The following is a 17690-nucleotide window of genomic DNA, read 5'->3' as shown; positions in this document are numbered from 1 at the left end:
GCTGAGAATACAATTGTATTCTATTAGGATAATTGAAGATGTCATGGATTTGGTATTTTGGAAAGAACATTGTTGTAGAGATTAATTTTATTATCTTTATGTAATATGAGTTAAAGTCATTCTTTATCAGCAGTTAATCCATCACTTTCCTTGGTGCAAAGGTTGTTTTGACATAAATTGGAGTCCAACCAGGTATGTAAATATACCAATTACAAAGTCCACAATGATCCATATAGAAGACTCAAGGCTATATATTCTTGATCTGCTCAGTTGGTCACACTATTCATGAAATTATTAGTGGGTGTGAAAACTGTTAACTATAAAATGGTTTTGAACTTTTCATATCTGAATAGTGTGACCAACTGATTCTTTATTATTATTGTTTAGTATTGTCAGTGCTACATACAAATTAATATGAACCCGCGGGAAAGGAATCCCTTGAACCCACAGTCAATTTGAAAACTTTCCAAGAAAGCCAAAATCAAGTCTATGGATGGAGAATCTAGACCCGATGAGAACTCGTTTCAAGAACCTAGATTATATTAAAATCTAGACCCATTGAAGAACCCGTCTCAATAACCCAAATTACAAAGGAGGAACGCCACAAAGGTTGTGATTTACCTTTGATAAGTTCAAACGTTTAATTAAGAACAAGAGGAGTAAAACTCAACTCACAATGAATAAATTCATCAAATTTCATAAACTTCATTAAACTGATTAGAATGAGGCTACATAGAGTATTTAAAGCAAAACCTAATTAAAACCCTAGATAAAATAAAACCCCATCTTCCAAAAATACCCCTGAGTGAACAGTGCCGCGGCTACAGTACGGTGCTACAGTAACTCGGCTACAGTAACCCTAACCCTAGTTCAATAAAATAATAACTTTCCCAACATACCCTTTCATAGGCCCCCTTAAGTGCTTCTCATAATAAACTCAATTATTCTAAACTAATAAAATAAGAATTAAATAAGTTGTAACCCTTCAAGAGCCCAAAGCCTTTAAGTCTTGTTGTTGCCATCTTCCATAGCTGATCAAATGAATCAAAATTGGATCTTCATCCTTCAAGCCTCATCTTGAATGTTGGGCTCTTGCTAAACTCGTCCCAAGTGGATTGCATCAATCCTTGCATTGTCTCCGTGATCTTTAAGACTAGGCCCATCATGGTTCCCATCACAAATGAAGCTTGATTATTGTTTCAATGAAATTTTTTTCTTGTTTGAATAGATTAAAAAAACTGAATATATTGTTGGAGGTGCTATTTATTCCAAGAACAGATTTAAAATGTCGTCATCAGTTGCTTCAACATCATTGCTTAATCCCGAGACTTTGAGCAACGTCTCAATGTGCAACTGTGGGAAACAAGCTGTACTTAGAATATCAAATACTCGAAGAAATCCGGGGCGAGCATTCTTTGGGTGTCCACTATACAACAAAGAGGTAGACGCAATTAATAGTACTTCCATGTGTCTGTTTTCATATTAATGTTTTATTCAAAATTTTGAATTGTAAACATATTATCTACATTTATTTATGTATAATCAGGGGTTACAGCACTGCAAGTTTTTCAAGTGGTTAGATAGTAGTGAATATAAAGAGCAAGCACTTGTAAAGAGAGAAGCAGAATTATTAAGGAAAGAGAAAGAGCTACAAAAGAGAGAAGCAGAATTACGACAAGATGAAGAACTTAAAAACAGAGAAGCAGAAGTATGGAGAAAAAAACAAGAACTTAAAAAGAGAGAAGCAGAAGTATTAAGGAAAGATGAAGAGGTAAAAAAGAGAGAAGAAGAGATCGGGAAGAGAGAGTTGGCACTCCATAATGATCAAGTCCAGTTTCACAGTCAAGAAGACGACATGCGGCATGCATGGAGACTATTTCGTGTATTTTGGCTAATAGCCATAGTTATTTACTTGTATTTGATACGCTCAATGTGTTGACAACTTTGTATCTGTATTTTATACAAACTAAGCGTTTGTATGTCGAGACTTTAAAATTATGTATTTCATCTTCAATCTCAAGACTTTATTTTGTTTTAACATATTATTGTTTATTAAAAGAGTATGTATATTGCGTGAAAATAACTTATCATCCTGATATCATTTTGTCAGTGAGTTTGACAAGACTAAATTACAGGGGCAGTGATTATTTTTTTTCACCTGGACATATGAGGCAATATCAAACACAGTGTAATCTCAACTCACTAACTCCATTCACATTCAATCAAAATAACATAAATTGAGTACTTGGATACAAACTCACTGCCACATAAATAGCGTACTTGGATACAAATTGTGCAAAACATGGCTCAAATACTAAGATACGATACAAAATGTATGCTTGCACCACTAATACATAACATACTCCAACATACCATACACCCACACGCAAATTCCTACAAATCAGTCCTAACACACAAATGCATACAAACCACATCCAACACTAATTGCAACATAAGTAGGCATAATGAATCTATAAAGTCTTGATCATCAAGCTGCTTGGCTGCGTTCAGTCTACCATCTCCGGCTGCATTCCATCTGCCATGGGTGGCTGCGTTTCATCCATTTCTAGTTGCATCTGTGGACATAATAACAGCCAAAGTAAGGCCCACATAAAAAACCACGAACTATACAATAAAATCAATTTAAGTGGTAATCGTACACTTTCTTGTGTCCCTATCACTGGAGTTTGTACACATTCTTGTGTCCCTATCACATCTTGTTGTCCACTTTCTTGATCCAGCTTTATGGGAGTTTGTACATTTTCTTGCAAAATGGGCATTCCCGATATCCCGAGTTGGTTTCCACTGGTTTCCAATAGTTCGGTATCCAATTTACGCCTCTAACAACATAAAAAATAATTAGAGTTCACAAGTAAGTGGAAATAATAGTATATTATCAAATACTCAAAGATTTGATCATCAGGTAACTATGCTCTCACCGGTCTGCTTTTTCCCTTATCTTTTTTCTTATTTGCAGCCTTAGTTTGTATTTTCTTCAATTGTTCCTCCATCGTCGACATCCTCCTCTTACATGGGGGTCTTTCCTTGCCTCTGACAACATGTGGACTTAGCACCTTTTTGGAACTTCCTTCCGTTTGTGCATTCACGGTACTTCCTCCAACATTGGAATTTATGTTGTTAGACTTCGAAGTGCACCATACCTCATTCATCGCATACAAGTTCGAAATCATTTCCTCAGTATGCCCATCGCATGAAACTGCATTTGTTATTACCTCATTGAAAGTCCTCAAAATACGTTTATACCTAACAATTTCGGGTCTTTGATCAACAGCATCATAACTGGTCGAAATTATAGTATAAGCCCGTTTTATGTCTTTCCTCCACCGGTCTAATATATACTTTTCTGGCAACTCACGGACTTTCTTAGCTGAAAAGATGGCAAGAATGTGTCTACATATTATCCCTTGCATCTCAAACAACCCACAAACACACTTCGCCTCACACTCGGCCTCATTAAAGTAAAGAGTATACGTAACCTCCTTGATGAAATCTTCAGCCTTAACTTGATCATTGACCGAGTAAGTTGCGATTACTCCATCCATTTTCTCGAAACTACAATGACAGTATATCATTCCCATTATTTCTTGTTGAACCTCCTTAAATTTTGCATTTGTGTATACATCTTGAAACTTCTTCTCAAGAGCCAAGTGTGATATGCAAGGAATAGTGAAGTTAAATGAATTGAAGTCAGCTTGGTTTTCGTTCTCAACTTTTTTCTTGAGAGCATTGTCGAACTGATCAACAAACTCTTTAAGGTTTGTTCTGGCATGCACGTAGCCGTCGAAGAAAGCATTCATGCTCTCATTGAGTTGAGTTGTACTCATTCCAGCCCAAAACGAGTTCTTTAAATATACCGGCACCCAAAACTCTTTTTCTGCATATAAGTTTTGCAACCATGCATTTTCATGCAAGTTGAAAGTATCATTGAGGCTTTTCCAAGAATTCTCAAACTCCTTTTCAGGCCACATTTGTATTGACCATGTGAACCAAGTTTCTCAGGGACCTTTCGTAATATGTGCCACAAGCAATATCTATGCTGCGTGTTCGGGAAGACAATGGCGATCACATTTTTCATTGCGCGATCTTGATCTGTAATAATAGCATTCGGCGCTTTTCCATCCATGCAATCAAACCAAGTTTTAAATAACCAAATAAACGATTTTGTATCCTCACTTGAAATAAGGCCTGCACCCAAAATGATTGACTGTTCATGATGGTTTACACCCACAAAAGGTGCAAATGGCATTCCATACCTATTTGTCAAGTATGTGGTATCGAATGTTACCACATCTCCAAAGTAGTTGTATGCCCCTCTACTACGGGTGTCCGCCCAAAACACACTTTTCAGTCTATCATCATCGTCTAATTCCATGAGGCTGAAAAAACCATCATTCTTGTTTTGCATCATTCTAAAATACTCAAACAGCGCTTGAGCACCACCTTTACCAAGACGCAGGTGTCGTGCCTTGTCAATATAGTTATGACAATCTTTTTCTCCAAATGGTACGTTTTCATACCCACCCGCTTCAGTCACAAGAGCATGGAAACTCTTATTCATCCGTATGCCAGCCTCATCATTAGTATCCAACACCCTCCTAACAGACTTGTTAACTTCTCTGTTGCATCTGAAAAACCTAGATTTTCTTGGACTGAGCCCATGATTGTGTGTGTTAAATACGGATGTCACACACAACTTCCCATCCTTTAACATGACATTCATTTTCACCTTGCAGTCTGTCTTGCTTGTTGGCCGAGGCTTGGAGACGTTTGACGACCTATTCCGTGCCTTGCCACCACGAGCACATCCCACAGTGACATATTTCACAGTCCCATCTTTCTCTCTTTTACTCCTTTGTGTCATTATTGGGAAATCACATTGCTTTCCGTAATGTTTATAATAATTCATCAACTCAGTCTCCGACTCAAAACACAACCCTGGCTTTGGCTTCTCAGTGATATCAACCCCATCAATGCCAGCCTCGTTCGTATCAACCGTATTACCCACAGAGGCAATAGATTGCGCTTCAACTTCTATTGAGTTTGATGTGGCCTCACTAATTTCTTCAACAGAGTTACTTTGCTGCACTTTATTTTCCTGTAAATTAGTAGAAAAAAGTATGACATGAAAAAATATGTTTTAAATAATGTAAAAGACACTGAATGTGGAGAATCCAAGACATCACTTCACTGGCACATGGATATGGGTTGGTAGAAGTTGGAAGAACGAGTGCTGGTAAAGCCGAACAAGAGCTAGCAGCAACACTAGCGCTGGTTTGTGTACACTAGAACTAGCAGCTACACTAGAGCTGACACTACTTGCGGAACTAGACGTGGGAGCGGAAGTAGAAATCCATGGGTGTTGCTGTAGTTTTCCAAAAGGTATGTCGTAAACATAAGCAGTTAGACCAAATATACAAGTGCAACATTAACTACAAAGGCATACTCTACAAAATGATCACCTGGCTGCTCCATGGATATGGGTAGGCAGTTGGAGGAGGTCCCATCATTTGTATAGCGGAATTATACAAGGCAGCAGTACTTGATGCGGCACCGGAACTACTCAAGGCAGCATTACTTGACGCGACACCCAGGCTACTCAAGGCAGCAATACTTGACGCGGCAGCGGAGGTAGAGTTCCATGGGTGTTGCTGTAGTTTTCCAGAAAAAATTTAAACATAAATAATTAGACAAAATATTCAAGTTTAGAAAATTAAAGCACACTAACTACAATAAATATTCTAAGAAATGATCACCTGGTTGCTCAATAGATATGGGTAGGCGTTTGGAGGAGGCACAAAATGTGGTAACCACGCATGAGGCACTGGACCATAGTAACTTGGCATGTAATTTGAAAAAGTTGGATACAGTGGTCTTGATATGTTGTCCTAACATATAGCAACATAATGTTAATCAACCCAGTTCGATAATGACTACACATAAAATAAACACACGCCAACTGTTGAAAGAGGTTTATAATACCAGGGTTGATGGATTGGTGATAGGAACTGTTATGCGGGATACATCTTCTTTCTCTTTCTCCATCTATCTCAATAATAAAATTAAGATGCACGCACCTACAATATTATATTAAAATGACTTTCAATATGGCAAAAACATTTTTTTTCCTATTACATATAGCAACCAGAAGTCAAGATATCCCTTTAGGACTTAGCTCAGCATCATAATTTATTCTACACTTTTAAAATTAAAATTTTATTCTATACTAGAAGTCAATCTTTACAAATATATAAGTAAACTGAAAAATCTTTACATAAATGCTTGAATAAGAAAAAATAATTTAGTTGGACACTTTTATATATATACAACTTTTTACTATATTTTTCACTCAGTATTTTTTTAAACAAAAAAAATTACAATCAATTTGGTATACTCTTTCAAACGGAATGCAAATGTTCATCCCAAATAAATTTCTCCCTTTCAGATGCAATCAAGCCAAGGAAAATGCTAGCCATTTTCTATTAAAACTTATCAACAAGAAAAAATAGACTAAAAAAAATGAACATCTAAACAAAATAAACTACATATTTTCCATTTTTTTCAAACAACAAATCCCACTTAATAGTTGTAGCAACTGGATATGGACATTACCAATTTCAAATGGAAATGGGTTGCAGTAACTGGGCGTTTTCCCCTTCCAGAGACGGCAAATGGTCACTCATGGCGGAGACTCACGGCAGATGTTCACTCACGGCGTTTCCCCTTCTGCACGAACTGGCGTCGACGGCTTCTGTTTCTCCCTCTCACGTACGCAGATTTTCACTCAAAGCAGATTCACTTCACCCACGACAGATTCACGAAATATTTCTCCCGCTCGACTCAGCTTCTGTTTCTATTGTTTTTCATTTCGATTTCTTTTTTTTTAAATTAATTACTTACGTGGCAAAATGCCACGTAAGTGTCGTCCGCGGGCAGGCACAACGCTGTGCCTGCCTGTAGCAGTTCTCTTTCCTATTTGTTATTATTTGGACACAGTAGAAATGAGTTCTAGCTTTAGGCTGCGTTTGGGTAACGAAAATACCTCAGCATTTTTCAAATATTCTCGTACTATTAGAAATACTCCACATGCCAAACAAGTTAAAATACTCTCAATAAAATCAATAATATTTATCGCTACTATATATAAATAAAAAATAAAATCACTATAATATTTATTACTATTAAATATAAATAAAAAAAATTACTATAATATTTATCACTATTATATATAAATAAAAAATGAAATCACTATAATATTTATCACTATTATATATAAATAAAAAATGAAATCACTATAATATTTATCACTATTATATATAAATAAAAAATAAAATCACTATAATATATAAATAAAAAATAAAATCACTATAATATATAAATCACTATAATATATAAATAAAAAATAAAATCACTATAATATATAAATAAAAAAAATCACTATAATATATAAATAAAAAATAAAATCAATATAATATATAAATAAAAAATAAAATCAATATATAAATAAAAAATAAAATCAATATATAAATAAAAAATAAAATCACTATTATATATAAATAAAAAAAATAAAATCACTATAATATATAAATAAAAAATAAAATCACTATAATATATAAATAAAAAATAACATTATTATAATATTTTTCACTATTATATATAAATTAAAAATAAAATCATTATAATATTTATTATTATTATATATAAAAATAAAATAAAATCACTACAATATTTATTAATATTAAAAAATATTTATAATAAAATCACTGTAATTTTTATTACTAAAAATAAAATAACTATAATATTTATGGGATCCACATATTTTTCATCTATCTATCCAAAAGTCAACAACTCAACATGCTTCACACATCTAAATAACTCAAAATACTCTCAATAGAACCCACAAACTTACTCTAATCTCTACTCATAACTATTTATAAATATTCTCAACACTTCTCAAGTATTCTCAATACCCAAACATTCTCTTAACCTCTCCTTCCCCATCGTTTTCCGTGTGTAAGGTAGAGAGGGAGAGAGAGAGAGAGAGAGAGCGCGATATCTCTCCACAAAGCCATATCATGGAGTCTCTCCTGGGAACTCTATGCAGCTCAACCACTCTCATACCCCCCGGTCTCTCAAACTATAAGCTATCACTGCCTCTACAACTGCCACCACATAAACGCACTCTTCCTCATTCCACCAACTTTTCCTTCTTCACCCCGTACCGAATTCCTCCTCCTGGTAAGTGAATTCTGAATTTTTTCCCCCTTCTTTTGTGGTGGGCATATTGTGTGCGTTTGTATTTTTGTTCAACTTTTCAACAAGGTCTTTGCGTGTTTTGCACCACTCGACTCTTTTAAGTTATGGGGTTATCCTATATCGTACTGTTTATATGGGAGTGACAAATACAGACTCTCTTCAACATCTCAGCCAGAGCTTCATGAGGTTCACGGAGTTCTTGCAGTGTATCAATGGGACTCTCTCTCTCTCTCTCTCGTACAAATTTCTTTAATCTTGAAAGTATGAAGGTTTATGAGGATAGCAACCGATTCTGCTCTTATCTGGAATCTGATCTTTTTCTCTCCACGTACATATGTACATACATACATACAGATATTTTCAATTGCGTGTTCATTGGGAACGAATTCTATCGTGGGTTTGTTTCGCTGACTCGGTTGTTATTTGGATTTCCTTTAGTCTTATTCGCGACACCGGAGAGCCAATCGAGTGTTGGGGTTGATGCTGATGCAAGAGAATGGGCAATGCAAGGTTAGTTGTTAGTATATTAATCTTTCAGACCTTGGGTGCATTTTATTCTCTTTAAGAGACAAGGTTTTTTTCTCCTCTGAAACCCCGGCTAAAATGGGCTTGCTGACGATGTTATTGCTTATCTGGTATTGCTGGCAGATTTTTATTCCCTGAGGAGGGATGTAGAGACCGCCTCAGAACGTGTTGAAGAGATTAGGGGCTCTGCTGGTCTACAGCAATTAGAACAGGAATTTGCAGATTTGGAGTTGAAGGCAGCTGATAGCTCTTTTTGGGATGATCGAAATAAAGCTCAAGAAACTCTTTTGGCCCTAACTGATGTCAAAGACAAGATAAAATTACTTACAGAGTTCAAGACCCAGGTTTATAAATCTTCTATCAATCCATGGTTTGGTATTTCTGTTGCTTTCAAGGCCATAGACTGAGCATGAAGCATTATATGTTGATGCCTTTGTGTGTGTTTCCGTGTGCGCTCTCATGACTGAGTATTATTCCATTATGTTGGAAGTGCATTTTGAATAATTTTATTTGATTCCTCCATATATTGTTTGATTGCATTTGTTCAGCATTAACTTTTAATGTTATTATGTATCTAACTTAAATTTCCTTGAATCTTGAGCAAATAAAAGTTTGTATGCCTGTGCAGGATACTTTTCTTGGAGATATACTGAGGCCTATTGGTCTGTTTTCTCCAGGATTCCATGATTGTGAAGTTGGCTTACTTGTTAGTATGCTGATTGTTTTTGTCTAGCAAACCCTGAAAAGACTTAAAGCAGACATTAAAGGACACTTGATTAGCCGGCTTAGTATTAAAAAAATTCCTTCTTTGGTAAATAACTCTTAATCCCCCAGTTGTTATTGGATTGGGGGATTTTCTCCTTAAATTACCTGAGGTGCACTTGCGGGAAACTCCTTGCCGAGGGCCTGTGTACCTCCGGGATTAGTCGGGACATTGTTCCTAGACACCCGGTGCCAATAAAAAAAAAAAAGTTGATGCAGTTGTTATGGGTTGTCAGCATATTATCTTACTTCTACCATGTCTTTGTACAGGTTTCTATTTCTGTATCCAAATCCAACACTATTGTCTAGGTACATCCCTTTGTGGGTTTAATGATATACTAGGCCTGTCTCTGTCTTAGTTCCCTTAATTAGTAGTGCCAAAACTTTTTGTTTGAGTTTCTGGCTGGGAAAAGTTAGGGCTACCTATCAGCCTGGTCTGGAAGGAACCAAGACTTGGTTTTCTATGGCTCTCTCCAAATTGTGCTTTCCTCTGTCATTTCAGCTACAACAATCTGTTCATGCCACATGTTCAATCTAAAACTTCAGATTCTGGTTGGATGATTGGGGTGCCAACTTAGTTGGATTCTGGGAAGAGAAGAAAAGAAAAAGACTACTTTGGAGAGATGAATAATTTAACTGTTCCTGTGTCATGCATGGAGTTTTGGATCTAATTTGTGAAGCTAAGCTTCTAAGATCTAATGTTTTTTCCCCCTTCAAAACTAGGTGAACGTATTGACCCTGATATGTTTGAATGCAGGTTGAAGAAGCAGAAACAATAGTTAAGCTAACTGAGGAAATGGACTCCATAGATACTGGACTTCTTGAAGAGGCTGCGACTCTCATTAAAGAATTGAACAAGGCATTGGATCGATTTGAGTTGACACAACTTCTTTCTGGTCCTTATGACAAAGAAGGTGCTGTTATCTCTATCACAGCTGGTGCTGGAGGTACTGATGCTCAGGTAATATTTGTTTTATATACCAGACCTGGCCAACTTAAATAAAAACTTGGCTGAGATTGGAACCAGTAAAAGTTTAAATTCTTTGCTAGTAAAGAAAATGAAGTAGGTCTGATCTGTACCTTGCTATTCTTGCCATCTTTCTGTGCGAATTAAAGAGGTTTGCTTACTTTCAGCTATATTTTGGACTGTTTTTTGCCAACCAATCTATGGACTACTTTGACAGGACTTTCCGCTTGATGCTACTAAAATTTGCAGTAAAATGTAGAATAAGACCAATGAAGGTCAGTAAATTAGGCAACTCTTTTATTTTGCATGTGGTTATGATTATGTATGCAATTGACGTTTAGAGTTGGCGGCAGTGATTTGCCCAACTTTTAAGGACTGAAATAATTGAGAACTCAGCTGGTTATGTTAGATGTTAAATAGGGATAATGTCAAATGATTATCAATTCTAGTACATGTCACTATAATGTAATATTCTTTTAAGGGAATGCGAGTATACATCACTTGTTCTTCTATCACATTCCTTCTAGACTTCCATTTCCCTTAGGTTAAAAACAATTTATCTATCGGAAGAATTCAAGAAACCATTCCTTTCGTCGATTTTTATTTGAGTAGGGAGACCTTCTTCAGCCCACCAGAATAAAGTGACCCATTTTGAACAACTAGACCTTCAGACCTATTAGTCCTCTAAGGTGAATGCAAAGAAAATTCCCACTTCCTGAATTTTATATGGGCTTCTCACTCAGCTGTAGCTTTATCCATGTCTTCATTAAGACTTGTAAAATAATTGTTTCACCACATCCACATGCATATTTAATGGAAGGGTATCTCCATAAGAATCAGATGGAGGGTGTGGTTGTGGGTTCAAGACCTACTAGTTGCGTGTGTAATTGATTATGAAAAGGCTGTTCATTCTACATAGTTTAGAAATTTAATTCAATTTCCTTTATTAAAAATATGGTTTTTAAGTTTGCACGTCTTTTGCTAAAACCCTCTTATGCATGAAATTTGAATACCATAAGAACTGAAATTTTTTCCTTTCTTCATTTTTGTGCAAAACTTTTTGATCATTTCCAGTGCAGGATTGGGCTGACATGCTTCTTAGGATGTATGTGAGATGGGGAGAGAAGCAGAAATACAAAACAAGAGTGGTTGAGAAATCCCCGGGAGAAGAAGCTGGGATTAAGTCAGCAACAATTGAAGTTGAAGGTCGTTATGCTTATGGTTATTTGTCTGGGGAGAAAGGAACTCACCGCATTGTGCGCCAATCTCCTTTTAATGCCAAAGGTCTTCGCCAGGTAACTCTTACCTTTCTGGGTAAATAAAATTATTGGAAACTTAATCATATGTGTGCTGTAAACTGGAAGTAAGAATGCTCTTCTTGTTACTTGATCAAGACACATTAAGATAATGAAGTGATATTACATAGAGCCAGTTTGGCCATCATCTCAAATGGAATTGGAAAGAAACCTCGTCCATCCAGGGTATTTTTTTCTTTATTTTCTTTTGGGATGGAATTAACGTCTTGAGTGGATGGCTAGATCAGATTTTTTTGGTATGTGAAATTAAGTTTAATTCTAGGTTGTTAAATGATTTGCGTAGCTTTTGCTAATGTCACAATTTTGGTGATAAATAATAAAATAATTGCATACCAATCAGGTACAATCCTTGCTACTTGCAATTTAAGAGGATTAAATAGCTTAGATTTTTCTCCATTTTGTCGACAAACAAGTAAAGATACATTTATCTCCAACGCTGTCGTTATTTTTGTGATGGATTTTAATTAGTCAGATCTATGAAGTGAAGTCTAATGAGAGGAGCTTTATGCCCACACACACACACACACAAACTAAATGAAGTGGAGGAAATTGAGGAGAAAAGGTCTCAAGATAATGCGACTTCTTGTGTTTTGGAGGCCCTTTTGTGAGAGCTTGGAAAAGAGAATTTTCTTTTCAGTCCAAATCATTCTGCTTTGCGTGGCTTTTGGGTACTCAAATGATTCGTGGATGAGTACTGCTATTCTAAGGTCTCTACACCATACATTGCTTACGTTGTGTAATTCGATTTGAAGGATAAATTTTAAAATTTGATTTTTACAAATGAAATCTTATCATTTAAGTGATGTGGATGGTGTGTGCTTTGTACACTGGCTTGAGAGTAGAATAATTCTTTGTTGTGGATATGAAGGGAGATCATTGCTGGAAATTTGAGGATTGTGAGAACTAAGAAGTCTGTGTAGGAGCTAAAATATTTCTTTTTAGGAACTCTATCATTGGATGACAGCATACATGTGTTCATAGCTTTGATCAGGACTCTACTGTACACGTTCTTTTGTACTTTGATTGTGCCTTTTTGCTCATTAATAAATTAGATTCATGGATACACGGCAGATACTGAATATTTAGGTTCACTCGGATTTGTTTTACAATTGTGCATCGTAGTAATGGAGCAAGCTTACTGAACCTCAATCTTGGTTTCCCTCTCTTTCTCTCTCTCTCTCTCTCTCATGGGAAAGGGAGAATGTCAGATGCTACTCTATCATTATCGCCAGCACATAAAAGTAATTTTAATTAGACCATGTTAAGCTAAAACCTTGAGGTAAAAACTTTACTGTAAAAGAAATGATGTTGGTTCCGTAGGATTATTATACACAGCTATGTACTCTAGAGACAATTAATGTTATTGAAACTAAACCTTGCATTATTATTTTTATTTAATCCGAGTTCCTAGTGAGTGGATTCCTCAAAAGTGGAAGTTATGGTTAACATCTGATGAACAAAAGAAAATCTCGTAACATCCTTGGGATAAAATGTTGACTGACTGGTAATCAGAGATTTTGAAATGGAATGAAACACTCTCCCTTTCAAGTGAGACTATCAGATGTTCCCATCTTATGGTTTAATCCGAATTTACATGCAGACAAGCTTCTCTGGTGTTGAAGTCATGCCTTTTCTTCGTGAAGAGTCGCTGAATGTTGAAATTCCTGAGGATGACCTGGAGATCAGTTTTTCTAGGGCTGGTGGCAAAGGAGGTCAAAATGTAAACAAGGTTGAAACTGCTGTCCGGATTACTCACATCCCCACAGGCGTCACTGTTCGCTGCACAGGTTTAATTAACCACTTGAATATAAGTCTTATTTTAATTGCTTCAAGATATTTTTTTCTTGGTGAATGGAAGTGGTTTGTCCCAAAAGCGTTAAGCTTTAGTGTCACTAGGTGGATCTAAATTATTTCGTTCAAAGACACTGACAGCACTTAGCGGTGTGGGGGATGAGGAAGAGCGCAACACTTTTACTACCCATTATTGGTTTTTGAAGAAACTGAAGATATTGCAGCTTAGTTGGCATTAAAATTGGGAAAATAAGGGTGCAGATTCTTATACATTTCCGCCAAGTTAAACTGGCTGATTAATGTATTGCAATTACTTACAATGAATACTACTATTTCTGTTGGTCTAGTAGTCTTGGTTTCAAATCGGAGAGCAAATATTTTGATAATAATCGAAATATGTGCTGAACCATTCACTGTCACCTAGCCTTGAGTAATGTGTTTTTCCAGAAGTGACAGCATTCAATTTCTCTGAACCACAATGCAGAAGAGAGGTCCCAACTAGCAAACAAGATCAAGGCTATGAGCAGATTGAAGGCCAAGTTGCTAGTCATAGCAGTGGAGCAAAGGGCATCTGAAATCAAGCAAATACGAGGAGATGCAGTGAAAGCCGAGTGGGGCCAGCAGATACGAAATTATGTATTTCATCCGTACAAACTTGTCAAAGATGTTCGGACGGGATTTGAGACATCGGATATTGGTTCTGTTATGGATGGTGAATTGGATCCCTTCATCAAGGCTTACCTCAGGTACAAATACAGTATGTCAGTCTCTCCAAGTGGGGTTAATTAACATCTAACAAAATTTATTTCAGTATACATAACGTTGTATTTATGTATGCTTAACTTGCCCAGATGGGTTTATCTTCTAAGAAAATATAAATTTTTATCTTCTTTTTTTTTGATAAGAGATAAATATTATTGATATGAATGAAATAGGCATAACTCATATACATAGGAAGTATACAGAAGAACACCTAAATACATTTTAAGTGCGATAAATTAAAGATAAGAAATCATGAACATTATCTCTATTTAGTATAATAGCGGAAAACCAAAGTATTAAAGTGTGGAGAAAAAAAAATTCTTTAGCTCTGCCATTGTGCATTCCTTATCTTCAAAGCAATGCACATCCACATGATCCACAATGGGATAATCTTCCACACTGTTGTCACTTGATGACAGCCTTGCATCTTCCTCCAACAATCCAACAAATCCACCACACTCAAAGGTATAACCCAAGCAACATCAACCATTTGAAAGATCTCATCCCACAACGCCCTAATTACCTCACAATGCAGTAAGAGATGATCCACAGATTCTCCATTCTTTTTACACATATAATACCAATCCATCACTACACATCTCCTCTTCCTCAGATTGTCCGTAGTTGATCTTCCCAAGAGCGGTATTCCATACAAAAAAGGCTACTTTAGAAGGCACACGAGACCTCCAAATATTTATCCAGGGAAACAGAGTATGATCCTGTGTAGACAAGATGTTATAATATGCCTTGATGAGAATCATGAGAAAATAGCCGCATATCTGCCACTGAAGCCTTCCTATTAATCGAAATACGATAAAGAGCCAGAAAATCCCTTTCCAATGTGTGGCCTCCACACCATACGTCTCGCCAAAAACTAATTTGATTGCCCTCTTTGACTACAAAGTGAATTTGTTTTTCAAAGCATGGCCACCCCCTCTTTATAAACTTCCATAAACCCACACCATACCCTCCTATCACTTCGTTGGAGCACCAACCACCCCAAGCAGCTCCATATTTAGCGTCGATAATTTCCTTCCACAATGATCCCCCTTCTAAGTGATATCTCCATAGTCATTTCCCCAATAAAACTTTATTAAAAGTTGTCAAGTTACATACTCCCAACCCCCCATACACAACTGAGGCACATATTGTCTTCCATTTAACTAGATGAAATTTTTTCTCCTCCTCCATGCCCCCCATAAGAACGCCTAACAAATTTTTCAATCCTATTTACCACCTTTGCAAGCATAGGAAACAGAGATAAAAAATATGTGGGGAGGTTAGTAAGGGTACTTTTAATAAGGATGAGGTGACCCCCTTTCGATAAATACACCCGTTTCCAATCAGCCAACAACATTTTCTCTATCTTCTCTACCATTCTATCATATATAACTTTAGCATTGAAAGTTGCTCTCAACGGAAGGCCCAGATATTTCATTGGCAAAGAGGACACCTTACAATCCAAGAGGCTTGCTAAACTGAGGATATTTGAGACCGCACCTGTAATGCCCCAATGGAAGGCCCAAACCACATGGCCTATGCTCCGAAAAGACTAGTCAATGATACAATTAGAGCCCCATTAAAACCTTATAAAGAGCAAGAACTTCTCCTTCCCAACCAATGTGGGATCCCATACACCACCTACCTTATCAATATCATATGGGGTATCACAGCACCCATTAGAACCATCTCGGACTTACCAAGATTCACCTTAAGTCCCGACACTACTTCAAAGCAAAGTAATAGTGCTTATAGAGTTTGGATTTGGCTATTATCCGCTTTGCAAAATAATAAAGTATCATTTGCAAAAAGAAGGTGTGAGATGATAATAGAGCCACCATAACCATTATCCACCTAGAAACTAGATAAGAAACCTCCACCAACAGCGGCCTGCACCATCCGACTTAGAGCCTCTATAATTATTACAAACAAAAGAGGAGATAGAGTATCTCCTTGCTGCAAATCATGGGAACTATAAAAAAAATTAACAGGTGTACCATTAACTAGAACTAAGAACAGGGTGGTTGAAATACAATGACGTATCCAAGAAATCCACTAACCAGGCTTATAGGGCGAAAATCCTCAATAATTGAAGCTTCGTGTTTCTTAGAAATGAGAGTAATGAACGTCGCATTAAGGGTTTTTAAACTTTTGAAAAGAGTGAAATTCACTATAGACCTGCATAACATCACCTTTCACGATTTTTCAACAAGTTTGAAAGAAACCCATTGAAAAACCATCTGGACCAGGTGCTTTATCCTTAGCCATATCAGAGATAACTTTGTAGATCTCATCTTCAACAAAAGGTCTCTTCAAAACACTCACACTATGAGAGTCAATTGCCTCAAAAGACAAGGCATCAAGCTTCGGTCTCTAACAAGCTAATTATGTGAGAAGGGTCTCATAATAATGCACAATATGGTTTTCTAGCTCGAGAGGAGAAGATAGCACTTGAGGACCTGAATGTTGTGACTCAATAGCATTATTGTGCCGATGTGAATTGGCCACTTTGTGTAAGAATTTCGTACACTTATCACATTTTTTCAACTAAAGGGCCCTGGATTTTTGGCACCATGAAGTCTCATTCGACAACAAAACCCTCTCCAAATTTGCCATAACTGTGCCCTTCCTCAATAACACCTCCTCTGAGGTATCTCCCAATAATTAATTTCCTATGACATTGTTGATCTTAGATAAGATTTTATCAATTTTAATTTTGAAAAATTTCTTTCTGTAGAAGCAACAATAATAGGTATTGTCAATAAAATTCTGTAAGCGATACATGTATTTGGAAAAGAATAAAGTCTTTTTATATAATTTAATATATCAATATGAGTGCTTTCTACTACTGGTAAAATTTCTTTTAAAACTTTTAGTTCAAAAAATAAATCTAAACCATCAATATCATATTTCAAAAAGTTTTCAAGACTAAGACAATTTTTTTGCAAACTACCATCGTCAAGTGATTTCAATTTCTTGATATTAAAGAGAAAACCAAAAATATTTTCATATATATGAAATTGTTCAAGCCTGTTTTGAATTGAAGAAATTGCTTGATCTACTATAAATAAGAATTCTAAAAGATTCTTCAGCAAATTGTGTTGTCTCTTTATTGAAATTTTCATCAAATTGTTTTTTTCTATGAATTATTCGTTTTGCTCTAAATACAAGTTCTATTTCCATACTAATTGCAATCTCATTCGATGAAATCATAGCAGATTTAAATCAATTTTCTCTATAATCTTGAAAAAAAGAAATAAGACATTTTAACTGATCAATAGCAACATCTATAT

The 17690-nt window shown here is 36.0% G+C and overlaps 2 protein-coding genes across 3 annotated transcripts; one reads left to right on the top strand and one right to left on the bottom strand.

Moving 5' to 3' along the window:
* Nucleotides 1–2507: 2507 nt before the first annotated feature.
* Nucleotides 2508–3818, bottom strand: LOC108997255 (protein FAR-RED ELONGATED HYPOCOTYL 3-like). Its single transcript, XM_018973445.1, has 3 exons — nt 2940–3818; nt 2661–2840; nt 2508–2576 (listed from the first exon to the last, which is right to left on the bottom strand). Exons 1-3 carry the CDS (start codon nt 3816–3818, stop codon nt 2508–2510), a joined length of 1128 nt encoding a protein of 375 aa, XP_018828990.1.
* Nucleotides 3819–7999: 4181 nt separating this feature from the next.
* Nucleotides 8000–14525, top strand: LOC108997271 (peptide chain release factor PrfB1, chloroplastic). 2 transcript variants are annotated; one of them, XM_018973465.2, is made up of 7 exons: nt 8000–8256; nt 8713–8784; nt 8923–9143; nt 10319–10522; nt 11608–11823; nt 13445–13631; nt 14120–14525. In XM_018973465.2, the coding sequence occupies exons 1-7, from the start codon at nt 8094–8096 to the stop codon at nt 14422–14424; spliced, it is 1368 nt and encodes a 455-aa protein (XP_018829010.1). In that variant the 5' UTR covers nt 8000–8093; the 3' UTR covers nt 14425–14525. The 2 variants fall into 2 exon arrangements, with proteins under 2 accessions (XP_018829010.1, XP_018829012.1); XM_018973467.2 differs by having other exon boundaries at nt 14083–14327.
* The last annotated feature ends 3165 nt before the right edge of the window (nt 14526–17690 follow it).

The sequence above is a fragment of the Juglans regia genome, chromosome 11, assembly GCF_001411555.2.
Source record: "Juglans regia cultivar Chandler chromosome 11, Walnut 2.0, whole genome shotgun sequence".
Lineage (NCBI taxonomy): Eukaryota > Viridiplantae > Streptophyta > Magnoliopsida > Fagales > Juglandaceae > Juglans > Juglans regia.
This window is presented reverse-complemented; position numbering and strand designations above follow the sequence as displayed.

What these genes read in the sequence shown, in the direction of transcription:
- LOC108997271 (XM_018973465.2), top strand. Translation starts at nt 8,094, where the DNA reads ATGGAGTCTCTCCTGGGAACTCTATGCAGCTCAACCACTCTCATACCC. An exon ending in TTACAGAGTTCAAGACCCAG is followed by an intron (nt 9,144 to 10,318) that starts GTTTATAAATCT and finishes GTTTGAATGCAG; the next exon opens with GTTGAAGAAGCAGAAACAAT. An exon ending in CTGGAGGTACTGATGCTCAG is followed by an intron (nt 10,523 to 11,607) that starts GTAATATTTGTT and finishes TTTCCAGTGCAG; the next exon opens with GATTGGGCTGACATGCTTCT.
- LOC108997255 (XM_018973445.1), bottom strand. Translation starts at nt 3,818, where the DNA reads ATGAATGCTTTCTTCGACGGCTACGTGCATGCCAGAACAAACCTTAAA. An exon ending in ATAAGGGAAAAAGCAGACCG is followed by an intron (nt 2,841 to 2,939) that starts GTGAGAGCATAG and finishes TTATGTTGTTAG; the next exon opens with AGGCGTAAATTGGATACCGA. An exon ending in TGATAGGGACACAAGAAAGT is followed by an intron (nt 2,577 to 2,660) that starts GTACGATTACCA and finishes TTATGTCCACAG; the next exon opens with ATGCAACTAGAAATGGATGA.